At 39.2% G+C, this 20,925-nt stretch overlaps 1 protein-coding gene across 4 annotated transcripts in view; it reads left to right on the top strand.

Moving 5' to 3' along the window:
- ATP8B4 (ATPase phospholipid transporting 8B4 (putative)) overlaps positions 1-20,925 on the top strand; it is a 214,855-nt gene that overhangs the window by 35,742 nt on the left and 158,188 nt on the right. For all 4 annotated transcript variants that reach the window (XM_070423207.1, XM_070423198.1, XM_070423188.1 and 1 more), the window contains exon 5: positions 19,421-19,534. In XM_070423207.1, the coding sequence (XP_070279308.1) occupies positions 19,421-19,534 (114 nt within the window). The remainder of the gene's footprint in view (positions 1-19,420; positions 19,535-20,925) is intronic.

The following is a 20,925-nucleotide window of genomic DNA, read 5'->3' on the forward strand; positions in this document are numbered from 1 at the left end:
AATTACAAGTTTGAAAATGGACTTGCAGACACAAAGCAGCAACTATCCTGCATGTTGTTGGGCTTTTTTTTCTTGGTAAGCTGGAACATTTTCCAACCAGATTCATGCCATTTAGTTTTCCAGTGTTGATCACTCAGTTGTATAAAGTATCAAAACGGAAAGGGGCTGATTGTTGTATATACTTGCATTTCTTTGCATGGTGTCATTTGAAATAATTGGTGTAAGAATCATTTGACTTTTTTAATATTCAGAAACATCAAATAAAATGGAAATAAATTAAAAAGAAAGATAGTTAAAAAACCCAGCTAAACTAAACCTCTTAAGTGTTTCTTATTCACCTGTTCCAGGCTTGTGATATTTCAGTATCCCCATAATTGGTTTCATTTCATCTGCTTTGTGAAGTAAATTTCAAGTAAATCCACACAGATTTGGCTTATTTATTTTACTTGTACTTTCTTCATTGCAATGATATGAATTTGAAAAGTTTACAAGCAATATATAATTGGAATTAGAAGAGTTAATAAGCTAATTTTGATGTTAGAATTTTGGAGCTGTGTTATAGGCTAGCTATAGTGAAATAGATTTATATTAAGACTGAGAATGAAAAGATAGAGCAGGAAAGAAGGTAACTTCCTCTGTGAAGAGAGAATGACAAATGCAAGTTTCTTGGTTGGCAAATGGATTATGAGAGTAATCCATAAATCAACCATGTGGATAAAGTTGGGCAAGTTCAGTAACAGTTGAGAGTTGACAGAAAAACCACCAACCCCAACGGTCTCAAAGTGGTTTTTAATCTTGTTTTGTAATTTTCTTTACTGGACCAAATAGTTAGGTTCTGTGAATCATATTATTAAAAGATGGTAACTATCATATTTGGCATTTTGTACTTGAAAGATTAATCAATCAGATCATTCGTGTTAAAAAATGTAGCCTCAACATGTGCACCATTACAAAACCAGTCCTCAGATTACTGTTGTATTTTATATCTGCCTCTCCATGCAATTCCTTACAAAAGCAAGTTATTTAGGCATTGAATTTAAATTTGAAAACACTTTATAAATGATTCTAGGAGTTGATCAGGGGCCACATCTATAAATGTACATACAGTATGTGTGCAGGTAGGTAAGGTTGTCATTGTAAGAATGTGTGTATGTCTTTGTAAGAATGTTCTGGCTTGAACAGGGAAGAACTAGTCTGAAAAATTAAGCAAAGGACAACAATCAGATTCTTACATCCAGATCAGTGACCTATATCTACAGCTGACACCCTTGTCCTTCCTTCTCTAGCAGCCTTCATTGTCCTGCGTTTCATGCCTGCTTCTTGCTTGCAAGCTTTTAGAGCTGTGGCTGTGCAGGTGCAAAGTAGACTGTATTGCAGATGGTGACACCATTCTGCACCAATATTCCAAAAGTGCTGGGAAGAAGAGTTGTTTTGTAGAAGACTTGACTGCCTTCTCTGGTACTGTTAAGTTAGCCTCAGTTCATGATGGACTCTCAGGGTGGAATTATCCTCTAAAGCAAGCATGTCAAACTCAAAGGCTAACACGGGCCAAATAAACAAGGTTTAAGTTTATGTGGGATGCAAAAAAACAAAAGCTTTAATTTTCATAGAAACATAGGTTTATTTTGATGGAGACATGCTGAATACAAAGGACTGAAATAAATGAGTAATCATTAACATAAAATAATAGAACATTTTAATAAAAATTAATGTTTTTTTTCTTGAACATTAACTTACCAGACACTGAATAACTGCACAAATTAATAAGCATAATGCAAATAAACCTATTTTTCTTGTTCTCTAAAAGCGAAATATTTCCTGTTGTGCACACCAAACAAGTCAGTCCAAGACTAATGATGTGGCTGAGCCGCAAAAATATTCATTGTGGGACAAGAGTTTGACGTGCTTGTTCTAAAGCTTTCCCATCCACTTCTCTCTATAGAATTCTCACCAACTACCTCTCTAGTCTATGTATATTCCATTAGAAAGGGGGAAACCACTGCCTCCCCAAATGACCTTTTCCATCTTTGGATAGTTTTGATTTTAAACAGTTTTTCTATCAATTGAGCCACATTAATCTTCTCTTGCTTTATTATCTGTTAATGTAGCATTTCTTCTGAGGCCAAAGCAGAGCCAAAATGTCTCCTGTTTTATGTGACCTTTTTGTTTTTGTCGATAATTTGTATTTAAAATATCAAACTTGGGTTCACTGAGTAGACCAGTGATGGCGAACCTTTTGAGCTCGGCGTGTCAGCATTTTGAAAAACCCTAACTTAACTCTGGTGCTGTGTCACATATAGAATTTTTCTTTGATATTTGCAACCATAGTAAAACAAAGATTTATATTTTTGATATTTATTTTATATATTTAAATGCCATTTAACAAAGAAAAATCAACCAAAAAAATGAGTTCGCGTGTCACCTCTGACACACGTGTCATAGGTTCGCCATCATTGGAGTAGACTAACTCCAGGACAATCACCTGCAATTCTCTTTCTTTTCAAAGAGCTTCAGCTTTTCCATAACCTCTTAACATGGGTTGCTCCAAAGTCAAACAATATTTTGGAAGTCATGTGACCAGCTTGAAGTAGAATTATTAATGCAGCCTAAAATGGCACTAGCAATTTGCTAATTTTTTGACTCCTATTAATCTCACACCAAATCTCATTTTCATCTGTATCTTACTTGTCATAGAACTTGGCACACAACAGGCACTTATTCTGTCATTAAATCTTCTTTTTATTATTGTGTCACATGTGGACTTAATGAGCATGTCGTCTGCATCTTCATTGATATATGATCCAATGGGTCAATTGAACCAGAAGCTCTGGGGTTGGAGTTCAGGCATTTTAAGCTCCTCAGGTGATTCTAGCGAGCAATCAGGATTAATAATCACTGATGGAAGTTATTAAAGAAAATATTGTGTACAATATAGTCAAAGGCAGAGCCATATGCCTCTTCAGTAGATACTTCCCTGCAAGTTGCCGTTGGGCCATTAATCATTACATCCTATTGATTTAACTATTATACTTTCCAATTTCTATAATTAACTTCTTGCTGCCAACCCATTTTTTTAAATTTAAATATGTTATATTATATCTCTCTATCCTAATAAGCAGAAGCCTTTTTAAAAAATTAATGTATCACAGAACTGGTTTAGACAACTTCTCTATGGAAGCAGAAGGGTAGAATGAATAACTGAACTTTGAAGATTCCTTTCCAAGTCATGTTTCTATGATTTTTGTAAACCACTTAGTCCCATGTTGCGATATTTTAAACACTCTTGTAGACCAAATGCCACAAAAATGCCATTGTTCTAAGCAAGACATTTTTGAGGTTAGAAGCACAAATGGACTGAACTTCTTCATGATGTTTTGCAGAGGAAGCATTGTTCAGACTTTTCTAGGTGAGAAAATAAGCTAAAGGAGTGTTTGATTTTTTTTCTTCTCCTTTACTCTCTGATAAAGTTAATAAACCGCATGTAGATATGGTGCTATAAAATGTGAAAGATTTATATTTATTTCTAGTGCCTATCTTTCTTTGGCTAAAGTACTTCTCTAGGTATGTACTAGAAATTACTGGTTTGTGTTTAACTAACAATTATATCAGCTCATATTCTGTTCTGATAAGTAGAATTGCTTTTCCACTATGTATTATTTTGTATTTTTTTTTCAAAATGGGTTTCTCTGTCTTATATTGAATAATTAGTGTTTATCACTTTGTTAAATGCTTTTAGAGACTTAAAAAAGCATAGAGACAGGTCTTCACCTCCTCAGAAATTTGCTATCCCCTTGGGATTTTGATATTATTTTATATGCATAAGTGAAATGACAGTATAAGAATTCGTAATATTATGTAGGAAAATGAGTGATGTTAAACTTGTAATTAACATTTTTACTATATTTGAATTTGAAGGACAATTTTCTAAAAAGAGATGAATTCTTTTCTTAAATTTGTTCAATTGGATATGCTAGTATATATATTGTTGTTTAAAATATTACATATGTCTCCTTTTTTCCCTCATTGACCCCTACCTGGCTACTCCCACCCCAATAAATATATATTTTTAATGGTAATAAATATCTTTGAAAAATATGAGTGGTAAACTACCATGTAGATGTATATAGTATAAAAATGATCTAACTGGAGTTGGGAACCTAGAAATTTTTTCCCACTGCACTTGAATCCCTGTCTGGATTTGGGGAACCGTTCTGTTATGCAAAAAGCCAAGTGCCAGTCACCTTAAGCCCATATAAACCTAAACTGACTGAATAAAATTATGAACTCACTCAAAAGTACTTCTGGGATATACTGAAATGGAATGTATTGAGTATCAAAGGCAGTTGGATTTTATATAAATCAAATATAAATTTATATATGTAATCATTAAAAATCAATACTGAAAGTATTTTGATACTAGGAAATAGTTCTGAATTTATGTTTTATGAACAAATAATTATAAATAAAATGCTGAAACCATACAGGTCTTATATGCATCGACTGGGAGAATATTCAGTATTTTTCATTTTATCATTTAAAAGAAGGGGTTTCTCTCCCACCCACCCCCATTTCTTTTTTTCATTGTGTTATGCTCTCCCTTGCCTCCACATACCTGTTGAATTTCCTCCATGGTTCTTTGTTTTCCCACTTAATGCTTGATCTGGTCTTTTTATTAGCCAGAGCTTAAACTGAAAATGCATGATATTTCTTTTCATCCAATGTACTTTTCTAAGGATTGAAGGAGAAGAAATCTAGAAAAATATGTTCAGCTGAGTCCAGGACACTTTGTTTTTGTGGTCTAAGTCGTAGTGTCAGGCATTTCAGCATTTCACTTGTGACACTGATGCAGGTCCATGGCCTAGTGGTGAAATCAAATATCTCCAAAGACTCATCATCTATAGGAGACAAATGGGACTTTTTTTTGGATTTGTACTAATTTAATTGAATTATTTACATAGCTTTTAAAAATATACATGAAACCTCTCTTTTAAGCTTATCTAAACTCTCAGAGGCCATTTGTTTCTGAAGTTGGTCCACAGGACTTAGATCAGCATCATTGGCCTCCTCCGGGGCTCCTTAGAGATGCAGAATCTCAGGACCCATCACAAAACTACTAAGTCATAATCTGCATTTGAACAACCTCCCCAAATGATTCATGTACAAATGTTTGTGAATGAAACACTTGAATTTCATAAACACTGGATCCATCCACTATTCTTACCTTAGTTAGGAGTGCCCTAAAGATTTTGGCAAAAGCAAACAGGTGAGGAGGAAAAAGGTATTTAATGATCAAGTACAGTGTTAATGCTTTTTATGCCTTATCTCACCTGATCTTCGCAAGTCTGCTTGGTAGATATTAGCAGTCACATTTTACAGATGGGGAAACTGAGGATTGGCGGGACTAAGAGATTTTCCCTCTCGAAGTTACTTAGTTGGTAAAATGTGGAGTTGCCTTTCAGATTCAGGACTCCAAGCCCTCACTTTTTCCTAATACTCAATGATCTCCTGGGACAATTGGCATTTACCCAAGTACTTATTAACTGGGGTTGTTGTTGTTTAATGGTGAATATGACTTAGATTTTTTTTGAAATTGTCCTCAAGAAGTTCTTGAATCTTTCCTGAAATAAGATTTGCAGGGAGGGTCTTTCTTCTTAATCTATGCATCTCAAATTTGAGGATTGATTTGTCATTTTCCATATGTAACTCCTTTCTTCTCTCCCTCCCTCCCTCCTTTCCTTCCTTCTTTTTTTCCCTTTCTCCTTCCCCTTCCCCCTTCTTTGTTTTCCTCCTCTTGTTCTCTGCCTCCTCTTCTTCTTTACAATAGTTTCTGTCTAATTAGGACATGCTGAAAGTATTTTAAGTTACCATTTTGCAACAGAAACTTGGCATATTTCAATGGCATTTTCAGGGAAACTGTGGGGTTTTCATAAATGCAAAATCGAGTCTGAATTCAAGGTGTGGAGGGTGTAGAATGCTATGAGTTCTATAGGTTGTGATAAGCTCCTCCCTCAATTCCATGCCAATGGTAAGTGAAGTGCTTTCAACTAAAGCTATTTATGAATGGACTATGCCATACCATATCTTACTTCCCATGTCTACCCAGTTGCCTGGTGCTTTCTTGTTTCCAAGATCTTTCCTATCAGCAAGGAAATCCTCCTCACACTGAACTGTTAGAAATTAAGTGTTATCCTCCTTTGGGTATTTGAATGATCATGGAGACCAGAGGCCAGACACAGTGTTTGACTCAAAGAGTTGGCCTGAAAAGTGATGCATCTGCATCCCCCTCCACTCCTATTCCACAGGTAGCACATTGCCAGGCATATAATAGGTGTGTACATTTTTGGTAGAGGGCTTCTGAGTCATTGCTATAGTCTACTTCTTATTTGTTCATTTATTCATGCATTTACTTAACAACCAAAATTATTATTAAAAATTAAGAAGTGTTATTACACATTAAATTATTAAGAACGACAATTATTCAGGAATTGCCATGCACCTGGCACAGGGGTGAGGTACATAGATGTGGACAAGACTCATTGGTATTTGCCTTCAAGGAGCTCACAGTCCAGTGGGGCCACTTCTTCAGGTTTAGAATCAGAAAATTTCCTAGAAGCCCAAGGGCATGCTGGGGGCCAAGCCTCTGGTGTGGTCTACGCAAGTGCTTTCAAACTTTCTGGATGTCACTTTCTCTACAAGGATATAGGCAAGTCATTTCACTGGAAAGGACTGTTGTGGGAGACTATCTAAAATGGGTTTGATATAAACAATAACTATTGAGAGAACACCAGTTTCTCAAAAAAGCCCCTAGGTTTCATCTTCTCTAGGCCCTTCAACCCCAGTCCTATCTGTAGTGCCACTGGTGATTCTCAGTGGGAAGCACAGAGCATAGTCTTCTGATCTCATGAAATGCCTCGTGATTCTGTTCTTCCAAACCCACCAACCTCTCTGGCTTCTTCCTCCCTGAAACCAACACACTTGCATAGGGGTCTGGATGAACTTTGTTTTTGAAACTTGCTTTTGATGATGGGAATGAGGAGGAAGAATGTGGACGAGGAATGTACTGGGGAAGAAGAATATGAAGGAAGTGGATGAGATGGTGGGATGAGGTGTGGGTGCTGCAGCCAGAAGTCCCTCATTCATTCATGTGTTTATTTAGGAAAAAGGGGAAAGACTCTGGTCTACGTTGTTCCAAAGCAGCTTTGTACACTCACTGTTACTCATAGCTGGCTGCCCCAAGGGTGCTTGGGTAGATCATTAGCTATTAAATAAATAAGTGCCCACTGCAATTTGCCCTGGAGCCTCGTACTTACAATTGCTCCTGTGAGAAGCAGCTCGGTTACAAATCTGTTCAGCAACTTAGAGCATCTGTTCTAGTGAGTTTTGTGACTCACACTTGAAATCACTGTGCATTTTCTCTGTTCACATCATGGCAGCCTTGCTCTGCTCAGCACTCATATGAGCTTCTTGAATCTCTGTGTCAGCTTTTACAAAAGACAACTGCGTACTTTCGTGTATGCCATTAGGGAGCTCCATTGCCACTTTCCCAAAGGAAATTTAGGGTAGTCTTTGTTTTAACTTATGATTTATCCTAAGTAAAACCTCCAAATTTGGTGAAAATTCATTAAACCCTTTGTGTATGATGGGATCACAAAAAATAAAAGAATGACACTTCAATTTATTTGTAAATTATTATTATATTTATTGTGTTTTAATGATAGATGATGTGTTGAAGCCTCTCTCTTCCTACCTCCATGTAGAGAATTTTCCTTCTGTGTTTCCCATCCAGTCCTAGATTCTTCCCTCTCAACACCTCAACTCCCAAACAGAAACCACTCAATAAACAAAAAACACAAAGCCAGGTGGCTTGGGTTTGTCTAAATTGGGATTTATTACTAAACCCAGGATAAGAAGAGGCTGGAGACCTTGAAAAGCTAGGAATGTTTTAGGGCGACATATTTATGAGTTGGCCAGGGGTCCCAGTTGCCCCAGCACTCTGCAGAGGGTGGGGGCTCAGAGCTGCACTTCCCATCGGATCCCCAGGGGGTCAGGAGAAAATTTCATGTTACCCCAGAGCTGGTGTTATTTGTGTAGAACCTTAGTGTCAGATTAGACTATTTGTAGTGTGTTATTATAACCCCTCAGCCCTTTGGGAAATTCTTTATGGGTGTCTTTCCTCGTTAACTGGACTTTTCCATTGTGCGTTTGTTATTGTCATAAACACTGAGGTCCTGCCTGAAATTTGGCTTAGTTCCCAGACTGCACAGCAGCGTGAGTATGGTCTAATTTTTAGTCCTAATAAACAAAGCAGGTCGTATGCACTAAGTTGTTCAAAGATGCAGCTGTAGTTTGGGAAACTGGCCTGAGCAAGGTAGCCCCACTTTAACGTAAAAAAAATGCCCACCCTGGTCATTCAAGATCTCTAGAGCTCTAGAATGAGATGGGCCAATGGTCCAGAGCTCAGGGCCTGCTACCAAGCAGATGGCTGAGCTACAAGAAGGAGGCACAGAAGAGCTTTGGCAAAGCAGTAATAAGAGACAAACACATCGTTAGGGATGCTCTATAAAGGTCCCACTGAAATACAACCTTTGCTTTTTTTCTTTTTTCTTTTTTGCATGCCTTCATTTTGTTTTACCTCTTATCTGTCTGGAGAAGGCATATGCTAATTCTCTCTCTGCATAATTTAAGAGTATTTCCAATTCCTTTTCAGATGTCACAAAATAAAAGTTAACATTTTATCTAGAACTACTAGTATTTAACAGTCTTTATGTATTGCATGAATCTAAACACCCGGGAGGAAAAAAAATTGTGATTAAATTAACCTCAGAGGGAAATGTAATTTGTTCCCCTGATAATTGCCCCAAATTAGTTCTTTGTGGATAAATTACTATTTATAGGGTATTTACTAGCTCTAGAACAGTCTTTCAGACACTGGAAACTATACCCCGGCCTGAGGGTAGAAAAGAGAACAAGGTTTATGATTTGCTTTGGGGGGAGATTGAGAAGCATGCCTAGCCACAGTCTGAGTTTTTGAGGTCTACAGGGGGAACAAAGAGCCCCAGACAAGTCCTGTGATGCTCTCCCTAGATTGAGAGGATTGAAAACGACTGCTTTAGCTGATTGAGTTAATGTGCACAGGGAACCCTGTGCTTTAGTTTAGAGAGGTTCTCTTCTTCCCCAGGCCAAGCATGTTTTACAAGGGTCAGTGAATTCAATGATCATGACAGCGTGTAGAAACTCTTTGTTTTTGACTCAGTTCCCAAGAAACACCATTTGGGAGAACACAGGAGTCTATAAAACATAGCTTCTATGGGCAACCCTTGTCCTGCTCTAAGCCTCAGTTTCCTTATCTGTAAAATGGCACTGAAATAGTAATAGCTCACTGGGTTCTTTGAAGATTATCTGAGATGATGTATGGACAGTGCTCAGCACAGTGCTTGGCATATGTAAGTAGACAGTACATGTTAGTTGGTGTCATTGTATTACACAGAACCGTACATTCTGCATTTTGTGTCCAGTCTTGGTGACATGTAGGTCACCTCATTTCCTTTGACTATAACAGTGTTTAATATGGTGGTCTCCAAACTTTTGAGCATGTTCTCTACTTGTAAAACGAAAACCTTTCCAATGTATATACATTTATTTATATACTAGTGCCCTGGTACACGGATTCATGCACATTGAAAGGAAATTAATTAGAAGGTAGCAGGTGGGTCAGGACTGGGTGAGACAGGCCAGACAAGCCCTGGAGCCAACCTCCCACAGTCCCTCCCTGGCCGGCAGCACCTGGGGTGGTCTGTGGAGTAAGTGGGGGTCCCTCAGCCTGGCCTGTGGGGATTGGGCCGAAACCAGCTCTCTGACATCTCCCGAGGGGTCCTGGAGTGGGAGAGGGCACTCTGCAAAGTTGCTGTCATACAGGGTGTGGAACACAAACGCAAGTGTGCAGTAAACCAGATTCGGGGCCGACAGTGCCCCAGCAACAACATAACCCATGGCCGAAGGTAGAATCGTGCAACTCCACGAGGAATCTCTGGTTTTGGGGTGCATCACCTGAGAACTGCTACTGCCAAGTCACTGCAGCTTGGCAGCTCCTGCGTTGAGCATCTGCCCCCTGGTGGTCAGTGCATGTCATAGTGACTGGTCAGACGGTCGGACACTTATCATATTAGCCTTTTATATATAGATATTTATTTATATAACTATATGTATATACATAAGTATATGTATGTGAGTATCTATTGTATATGGTAAATACAATCTATGCATTAAACATTAGTAACTTTATTTAACTTAAAATTCTCTTGTTAATATATGCAGAAAAGTTATTTTTTTCTGATAGCCTGAAGAAGTGTTTTGGGCATCCCTTGGGGGGACTGGTGCCCCAGCGGTCTCATCAGATAGGGTAATCTTGAGCTAGCATTAACCTGCAAAGTCAAACAGCAGGCTTCCTAAGGGAGTCTTGGAAGCCAGGTGCTCCTGTTGTGTTGCTGTTTTCTTCACAGCACTGATCACTTTGTTAAATTGTGTCATCAGTTTACAAGTTGATTGCTCATTCCTGCCTTGTTCCCCACAAATATATTACAACTTGTGCCAGGGAGACGTTGTTTATTCATACCTGCAGCCCTGGCTCAAGGACATAGTGCCTGATGCATAGCAGACCCTTAGTTGAATGAGTAGGTGAATGTAGGGGGAAGCATGCCTTTTGCTTTTCCCTCCCACAAATGTTTTTTTCATGGTGGAGAGCCCAGGCTCAAGAGAATGCTACCATGATCATGGTTGTAGCCAATGTTGATTGGCAGCTATTTGTAAAACCTCTTCTGTAGCTTGCCCTTCTCTCAACAGTGCTCATAGAGGAGCACTATCCTCTCTTCTTGGCTCCCAAAACTGATTGCAAATGGACTCCGGACTGGGCACCGTTTGACCAAGCTGGGAAGCTGTGGTTCTGGCTGGTATCAGTGAGGTGCCAGATGCTGAATCTCCAGGCCCATTTGCCTCATACATGCATTCTTTTGGAATCTTTACATAAACATGGGTGTTTCACATATTTCCTGAGTGGTGCAAATGCCTTTAGGCCACTTCCTTTTTTATGCAAGTTGTCTGTGGACACAGTTTTTTTTTGGTTTTTGTTTTATGGTTTAGCGATAATCTCTCCTTTAGAGTCATGACTGTTTTTCTCTCTGGAATTCAGATTGTACCATAACAGTATTATATCTGACTGCTCTTATGGCAAGAAAACTAGGCTCCCTACCCCACCACCCAAACTCCTGACAGTTACTTTTTATAGTTGTTATGACATAAAAATGTTTCATCAAATGTGGAAAGATCTTTTGATAGTGCTTAGACCATGGTACTCATTGCGAAAGCTCCTGGGGTTTGGCCTGTGGGATTCACAGATGTAGGCAGTGTACCCAGACGACCACTGAACACACGCATTTACGCTTGGCCTTTTGTGACTCATTCTTTAAGGCAAATAACAGATAAAAATAAACTGTTATATAAAAATGTAAGCTGATCTTATATATATTATTGGTGCCCTTACCTGGTGTTTGGTTGGTTGGGAGTAAAAGAAAAATCAATTCAAATGGACTTAGACCATAAAAGAAATGACAATATAGCTAAAAAGTGCAGAGATAGGACTATCTTCAGGAGAGACTTGGCCTACTTTCTCACTCTGCATTTTTCAGCTCTGCATCTCCAGTGTAGAGTTTATTCTTGGCAGCATCCCCTCTCAGGGTCCCAAGATGCTATCAGTGACCCCTAGTGCTACTCACTTCAGGTGACTGTAGAATCCAGTAGGAAAGAGAAAGCCTTATATATCCAACAAATCCCCAGAATTGACATGGGTCATGTGCTAATCCCTGAATTTTAAAATTGTAATTAGGAGGATAGGCCATGTTGTTGGTTTAAACTAATCCGGGCCTGACCTTGGAGTTATGGACAGGAGTTGAATCCATCCAGACCACAGGACTAAGCAAGTTGGAGTCCTGTTGGCTGAGGTGAAGGGCAGGTAGTCAAATAGCTGTTATACCTGACATTAAAACAGGACTGGATGTGCAGCACTGAAGTAGGTTTCTGACGTTTATTATTTGACGCTGGTGTGTCTTGTGTCTCCGAATATTAGGGCTAGTTTCCATATCTGGTTGTGGTGGCCATTAGTCATGTCTGTTAGTGTTTCTGTCTTTCTGCCATTTGGGTACATGGTGATTCTTTCTGGTCAGTGAATTGCAAGCATTTGGATTAAAGCATTAAGTTGTGGATGTGAGGTGCTCTCTTTCCCTCTGGTACCACAACTTGAAGCATGTGAAATGGTGTCTGGTCCACTGAGAGTAACTGTTATGAGTAGTGTCTCCCTGCTGGCTCATGCTGGATGTAGTAGCACGAGCAAGAAGCAAACGCTTACTCTGTTAAGCTATGAGGATTCTGGAGTTGTTTATTACTGTGGCATACCCAGTTTATCCTGCCTCGTACATTGGATTGCCTAAATTCATTTGTATTATTTAGGGGTTGCTCACAAACCCCTTATATTTTTGTATAATTCTTTCAACTTAGCAAAAACGCTTTTATGTCTATGATCTCATCTCCACAATAGTCCTATATATAGCCGAAAAATATTAGCTTCATTTTGCCAGTGGAAGAATTGAGGCAAACTCCTCCAATGTTCTATTTACAGTTTGTTATTTTCTATTTGTTTTGCTTTCTTAAGCAATACGATTACACAATCAAACTGTACTGTAAAGAATCATGTTGCTCATTTTATTAATATTTTATTTGATGACCCGCCTCTGAAAAATTTTGCTGTATTTTTCCCCACACCAAGCAGTCAGTGTTGAAAATGTAAAGGACTTTGGCCACTGCCGCTTCTGTTGGAAAGCTTAGCTAAGGAAGTGGCTGGCTATACAGTTTGCCTGCATGGAGCTGTGTCAGGAACAAAGAGAAACACTCTTGCGGGGGGTTGAGAGGGAATACAAGGAAGCTGTAATCACACATCAGGCAATAGAGAACAGGGACTCTTACCGAGCAGGATGACTCTTGCTGGGGTCCAGGCCCAGCAGGTCCAGGGGTTCCCAAAGGTGTGGACGGAGTTGGCGAAGAATGAATGACACGGAGGCAGTGTTCAGGTGATCATCATAGCCAGGTTCTTTTTAGCCAGGTACCTCTCTTTATTGTCATCTAACATCTGTATTTATACTGTTTGGTCCCAATCCTATCCATTCTATACAAAAGGCCAGGGGGCTTCCCATCTCCATTCAAAGGTTACTCTATTGTTCCACTAAGCTACAAGGAAGTAACTGAAGGAGGTCACTCCAAGCAAAGATCAAGGCGACCAACCACCCATCTGACACTCAGTTAAAGGGTTTACTGATAAAAATCCTCACCTGGGGAAACAACCTTTCTTCTCCTAGCCAGGTTCCTTCCCCTATTGTCCTCTTATATCTGCATTTATCCTATTTGATCTTAATCCCATCCATTCCATTCCAAAGGCTAGGGCGTTTCTCATCTCCATTTCAAGGTCCCTTGAAACATCCCTGCAGAGACTGCCTCAAGCAGCCAGGGTGGATCGGCTTCTAGCAGACTCTCACTGAGAGGAACAGGTAGCAATACAGGGTTTCTCTTGGCCAGAAAGTGGCAGCAGACTAACAATACAGAGTAGAGGAGAGAGCAGGGGCTGATTGTCTGAACGCAGAAGAGACATCTGCTGTGCACTGAATTGGGGGAGCATTAGGGTAAAGAGAGCAGACTCTGGAAGCAGAGTGCTTGGATTCAAATCCTGGTTCCACCACTTATCAGCTGTGTAACCTTGCACAAATTACTTGATCTCTCTGACCTTGAATTCCCCTTATATATAATTAGGATATTAGTACCTATTTCATAAGGATATTGGGAGGATAAGATGAGTTGAGAAATGTAAAGGTCTTAGAACAGTACACATAGTAAAAGCTTGGTAAATGTCATCATCCTATATAATAACAGGGTAATATGCAAATAGACCAAACAGCAGAATGCCTGGAATGCCTGTGGCCCCTTGCCCCGCCCGGCCCTGCCCTCCAGCGAGCACCCTAACCCTGATTGGGGGCGGGGCTGGCCAGCAAACCGCCCCTGGTGGCTCCTTGCCCCAGCTGGCCCTGCCCCTGATGGCCCCTATCAGGGTGGGCCAGCTGGGCCCCACCAGTGCATGAATTCATGCACCGGGCCTCTAGTTAATAATAATAATAATAATAATGATAATAATAATAGTTCTAGCTGGTTTGGCTCAGTGGATAGACTGTTGGCCTGTGGACTGAAGCGTCCCAGGTTCAATTTCAGTGAAGGGCACATGCCTGGATTGCGGGCTCAATCCCCAGTAGGGGCCATGCAGGAGGCAGCCGATCAATGATTCTCTCTCATCCTTGATGTTTCTTTCTCTCTCTCTCCCTCTCCCTCTCCCTTCCGCTCTGAAATCAATAAAAAATATTTAATAATAATGATAAATAATAAATTTGTTGCCACCCTTTCTGCCACCACCTTGGTCCAAGCCACGCATTATCTTTCACTGGGATTAATTCAAAGACCTCTTCATTGGTCTTCACATCTATTCTTGTGTCATTTCTGATTTGTTCACCTGGTAGCCAGGTTAATGTTTTAAAATTAGAATTCATAAAGTTACTTCTTTGCTTAAAACCTTTCAGTAATTCCCTCTTTACTTATACTTTTAGTCTTTATCATAAAATTTAGTTTCCTAGGAACTTGTTTCCCTAGCCTCAGTTTGTGCTGACATCCATAGTAAAGCCTCATAGTTCCTCTTTTAGATCCCCAAGTGTGCCATCTTCTGCCAGCCTCACAGGGCCTTAAGACTAATATATTTTAGAGGAGCATGCCATTTCCTTATCTCCATGCTTTTCAGCTGGAGGGGTCTCTACGGGGATGATACTTCTCTTTCCATCTCTACTCACTCTGTCCCATGGGAGGTGGAGTCATGTGTCAATCTCAGAGGAATACTTGGGCCTCCTGAATTTAGCCCTGCCCTCTTCCTCTCAGAGGTTAGCTTCCTATAGGGAGCAGGTTGTCTCTGATGTTCCTCTAGCAGTGGGCTCTTTCCCACTACCTAGGAGGTCTTGCCTGTTTTGCGATTGCCTGTGTGGTTAAGCTTACCTCACTATAGGGTCAGTTAACTGGCTCTCCTGCCTAACGAACTAAAGCCATGACTTCCATCCTGGCTTCTATCAGCACTAAAGATGCTATATGGGTTCTTTAGACAATTTTCTTTCTACTTTGTCTCTTCCTTCTCCCCTTCATGCTTGTCCTCCTCTGGATTGGGATGTTTCTAGTAGTCTGTGGTAGAAAAGCTAAGAGGGCCATGGAGATCTTCTGTGCTGTACTACGGAATGAACTATGCTAAAATTTGACTGTAGGCTGGCTCAATGAAATGACTGAATATCAATGTGGCTGATTTAAGGTCTTAACAATGCTCATATTCTTGGACAGGGCAGTGGAAAATAAAGGTAAATGGGTCCGGAGAGTCTCCAGGAGGGGGAGCCCTGGTTCCTTGTTCTCAGTCATAGCTGTGAGGATTTGCATCATCTGTGACTAAGTCACAACAGAGCCAGTAAACAAACACAATCATTACTGGAGTTTAAGCAAATAGGAGAAAATTGTCAATTGGCACCATCACTTTATATCACGCAATTAGCTGTTCACCTATGTGGAATTCAGTTTTGCAGGAGAATTTGTTTTATAATTCTTGCCATGGTTTTGAATGTCATAGCCGATGTTCAGTCTGTTCTTTTAGTAAGATACAGGCTCACACTTAAACTAAATTTTTAGTTACACTTAAACTAAAACAAACATATAAAACAAAAATAGGAATATTTGATTCTTTTAGTTAACTGATTTTTCTCCTTAGCTTTTCTCTTCCTTATAATGTTCTCCAAATCTCTCCTTTAAAAAACTGTGTTGTTACAGTTCAGTCTTCCCTCCAAGCCCAGCTCTTGAGTAGATAACTCATTGCAAAATAGCCATCATTAACTTAAAGAATAGCCTTTAGTACATTACTATGCATCAGACCAACTAAGCTGGATATTCTCTTGACACCTCTCTTACTCTCCCACACTTATTGCCAGAGCTGGACACATTGATTCATGGTAAATGTTAAAAATGACCATTTAACAGATGACTATTTTCTTTAAAAAAAAAAAAAATATATATATATATAATTTGTTCTTCTTTTAAATCTATTTTATTGATTTTTTACAGAGAGGAAGGGAGAGAGATAGAGAGTTAGAAACATCGATGAGAGAGAAACATTGATCAGCTGCCTCTTGCACACCCCCCACTGGGGATGTGCCCGCAACCAAGGTACATGCCCTTAACCGGAATCGAATCTGAGACCCTCCAGTCCGCAGGCCGACGCTCTATCCACTGAGCTAAACCGGTTAGGGCTGACTGTTTTCTTTAACGAGTATCAGTGATTACTAGGAATCAGTGTGGGTTCACTTAAAACAAGGTACACTGACTAATCTCAGTTTTAAAATATTAGTGGATGGAAATACCTGGGCATGCTGATTCTGAATTTCAGCACTACTCCAAATTCCATGTTTTCTTTGTAGATAAGATAGATTGAAGACTCATGGGAGTATAGTTAGGTGGATTAATAAGTGGCTAAATAAAATGTACTTAGTATCTATATATATAAAAGGCTAATATGCAAAGTGTCCCCTTGGGGGTTCCACCAGGAGACCAGGAGTTCGATCACTCACTATGACGTGTGCTGACCACCAGAGGATGGCTCAGAATGAAGGAAGGCCCTGGCCAGCAGCTGGCAGCCGGGGAAGGAAGGCACCTTCTGGCAGCCAGAAGACCCTGATCGGCCCTGATCACCAGCCAGGCCTAGGAACCCTACCAGTGCACAAATTTCATGCACCAGGTCTCTAGGGTTTTATATAAACTCTTGAGAAAAATGTTAACAATAATCTGTGTAGAGGTCTCCAGTAGTTTGCCAAAATTTTATTTTTTATTGATTTCAGAGAGCAAGGGAGAGGGGGAGAGAAATAGAAACATCAATGATGAGAGAATCACTGATCGGCTCCCTCCTGCACACCCCACAATGCGGGATCGAGTCCTCAACCTGGGCATGTGCCCTTGACCAGAATTGAACCTGGGACTCTTCAGTCCACAGGCTGATGCTCTATCCACTGAGCAAAACCAGCCAGGGCAAGTTTTATTTTATTTTATTTTTTTAATAAGATAATCTTTTTTTAAAATATATTTTATTGATTTTTCACAGAGAGGAAGGGAGAGGGATAGAGAGTTAGAAACATTGATGAGAGAGAAACACTGACCAGCTGCCTCCTGCACACTCCCTACTGGGGATGTGCCTGCAACCAAGGTATATGCCCTTGACCGGAATCGAATCTGGGACCTTTCAGTCCGCAGGCTGACTCTCTATCAACTGAGCCAAACTGGTTAGGGAAAGTTTTATTTCTTTAATTAAAAATTTGGAGTTGTATTTAGCCCTGTTCATTTAAAAAAATTCAATTTATTGGGATGAGATTGGTTAATAACATTATGTAATTTTCAATGTACAATTCTATAATACATCATCTGCATATTTTATTGTGTGCTCACCATTCAAAGTCTAGTCTCCTTGTATCACCATATATTTGATCCCTTTTTCCCTCTTCATCCACTACCACCCCTGCAACCATCTCCTCTAGTAACTAACCTTCTGTTGTCTGTGTCTATGTATTTGTTTGTTTTTTGTTTGTTTGTTGCTCTCTGTTTTATATCCCACATATGAGTGAAATCATATAGTTCTTGTCCTTTCTGACTGACTTATTTCACTTAGCATGCTACTCTCAAGATCCATCCATGTTGTTGCAAATGGCAGTATTTCATCTTTTCTTATGGCTGAGTAGTATTCCATTGTATATATGTACCACATCATCTTTATCCAATCATTCACTGAAAGACACTTATAGCCCTGTCCTTTTTAATGTATAGTCTATAGCTTTGGAAGAATAATAAAAGGCATGTGTTTGAAATTTTCTGATGACACAAAGCTGGGAGGAATATTTAATAGTTTGGGATAGTTCAGTTAAGAGTAAATATTTTTTTATTAGGTTGGTATACTAGGAATATAAAAAATATCTTGCACATAGATATTTAAAAACATCAACTGTATATGCTTAAGGGGAGACCTGATTTAATTGTAATTTATGAAGAAATAATCTAGAGATTTTAGTTCATCAAAACTCAATATGAATAAACAGTGAGATACAATTGCCAAAATGCTAATGACATTTAAGAACATCTGTCTCTGTTCTAAAGGGATTAGTTGAACTAAATTTTTAATATGTGTTTGGTTCTGGACACGATGTTTTAAGAAAGATGCAGAGAAATTGGGAAAATTCCAGGAGAAGCTGATCAGGAAGAGTTGTCTATAAAATAGGTCATGGAGAATGGCTGAGGGGTTCTAGAATGTCTGGACCAGAGTGCAGAAGGTTTATGGTAGACCTAGTAGTGATTCTTGAAAATTTGAAGGTTGTCAACATATGAAGGGTTTAGATTTGGGTTAGGTTACCCCAGAGATGGAATTTGTCATATGTCAAGAAGTTATAGGGAGGCAGATTTGGGTTTCTCATTATAAAAACCTTTCTAGCAATTTTCATTCTACAATGGAGACAGGCTGCCTTGCAAGGTGGTTAGTTTCCCACCACAGGAGACTTTCAACGACAGGTGTAGGGGCCCTTTGTCAGAGTTATCAAAAGGGCCATGCTTTAGGAAGGTGTATCAAATGATCCCTGATGTTCCTTCCAATCTCATGGGCCCCAGCATGAGCTCAGTGTTTGCACATAATAGGTTCTCAAGCAATATATGTGAAATCAATAAATTAATAAGAGTAAAAAAAATCTCAGGGGCAGACCTTTGCACTTGATATATCTATATATATAAAAGCCAAGTGACTGGAAAGCCAGATGCACACTGTGGCCGGCCAACTGGCCCAATCGGGGGTGGGGGGTGGGGAGTGGGGGGAAGGTGGCCCCTCCCCCCAGCTGGCCCCGCCCCAATCAGGGGCTCCTGCAGCCCCTCTCCCCCACTGGCCTGGCCCGCTATGCCCCCATCGGGGTGGGCCGGCCAGACCCCACCTGTGCACGAATTTGTGCACCAGGCCTCTAGTATATATATATATATATATATATATATATATATATATATATAGCTCATAAATGATTTTATGGCATTGAACAGTAATTTCACCTAGTTTCAGGAGCATGTCATCTTAGAAAAAAATGAAGGCCTTGGGCCACACAGAGTTTAAAATTTCCTAGATAGCTGGCTTATATTTCTTGCTGTGGTATAACTCATTCTCATCCTTGTAAGTTTTAGAGCTATTTCTGATAATGAACAGGCTTTGCCCCAAACTAACATGATGCTATTTCTTTTCCAGGATAATCGTATCCACACATCCAAGTACAACATTCTCACCTTTTTGCCAATTAATTTATTTGAACAGTTCCAAAGAGTGGCAAATGCCTATTTCCTTTTTCTTCTGATTTTACAGGTAATGTTTTATCTGTATTTCTTCATAATCTCTTTGTTAAATGTATTCATATAATTTGAAAAAGTTACTTCACTTAGTTAAATGTTCATGATTAATAAAACCATCCTAATGAGATTTTTAATGTTATTATGTTATTATTGCTGTTTCTCTTCACAAATGTGGGAGGGCTAGGAATGGATAAAAACTAGCACATTCATCATTTCAAACACTGAGGTAATTTTAAAATGCAGTCTTGCACTTCACTTGAACCAAACCAGAGCCTAATGATTATTGTTCACGGCCTCTCCCCTTTCTTTATCTCCCTCTCATGTCAACAGTATGGGTATTGCCAGAGTGAAGACAATGAGTCTAGCAGAGTGGTAGTTTGTGGAACTTAATATGGCAAATTCACTTGCATCTAAGAACATTGACATATTTTGCTTACATATTAAAATAAATGATGTATGATATATGTTATTTCACTCTAGAATGATTTTTAAAAATAGTTTGAGTGGTTAATTGGTAGTTATAAACATTGCTTTTTTCTCCCATTGGACTAAAATTTTTCCTCCCATTTGAAAGAATAAGGCATAGATCAAAGACTACATATATAATACAGCTCACATTAACCAGTTATTTACTTAGTATTTATTTCAGAGTAATTTAATCACACTAAACTAGTAGATTCCGAATATGCTGGAATCTGTGTTAATTTTAGGAGGTAAGAAGATAGATTAGATGTGTGCAGTCTAGATGAATAGTTTGAGTACTATTTTTTCTTTAGTTGAATAATTATTCGTATTAAGAATCTTTTGATTATAAGTGGCAAAAACTTATATTCTTTTAAGCAAAAAGGGAATATATTTATGAGTATATGTCATTTCATGTATTACTGAATTTATGGTCAAACTATTTCAACAAATTCTGATGTTGCTTTTCTCTGTTTTCCTTCATGTTGGCCTATTCTCTGACAGGCTTTCTGTACCTGGTAGATGCTGAAAGCTTTAAACTTTTATTTTCCCAGCTTCAACTCCAATATGAGAGATTGGCCCATGTTGAGTTACACCTCTATCCATAAACCAATCACTGTGGCTCAAGAATTTTTCTAATATGTGTTTTAAAATTTTATCTTTATTATTGAAAGTATTAGACCAGGAATCAAACTGTGAGCTCCCGGTTCATGGATCACTGAGCCACACCAGGAATTTGATGCAATGATTGTCTTGACCTTGATCACATGCCAAAAACTAGAGTCAGGTGGAATTAGTGCACTAAAATTACATGAACTGAAAGTAGAAGGGGTTGGGTAGTTCCCTAAGAAAATAAGGGTTAGTTGAAAGAACTGGATGTTAAACAGAAAAAACAACAACCCACAAACGATGAATGTTCATCTTACAATTTATTGAAGAGAC

This window comes from Myotis yumanensis, unplaced genomic scaffold (assembly GCF_028538775.1).
Source record: "Myotis yumanensis isolate MYYU_CA2020_CCGP unplaced genomic scaffold, mMyoYum1.0.hap1 SCAF_1, whole genome shotgun sequence".
NCBI classification, from domain to species: domain Eukaryota; kingdom Metazoa; phylum Chordata; class Mammalia; order Chiroptera; family Vespertilionidae; genus Myotis; species Myotis yumanensis.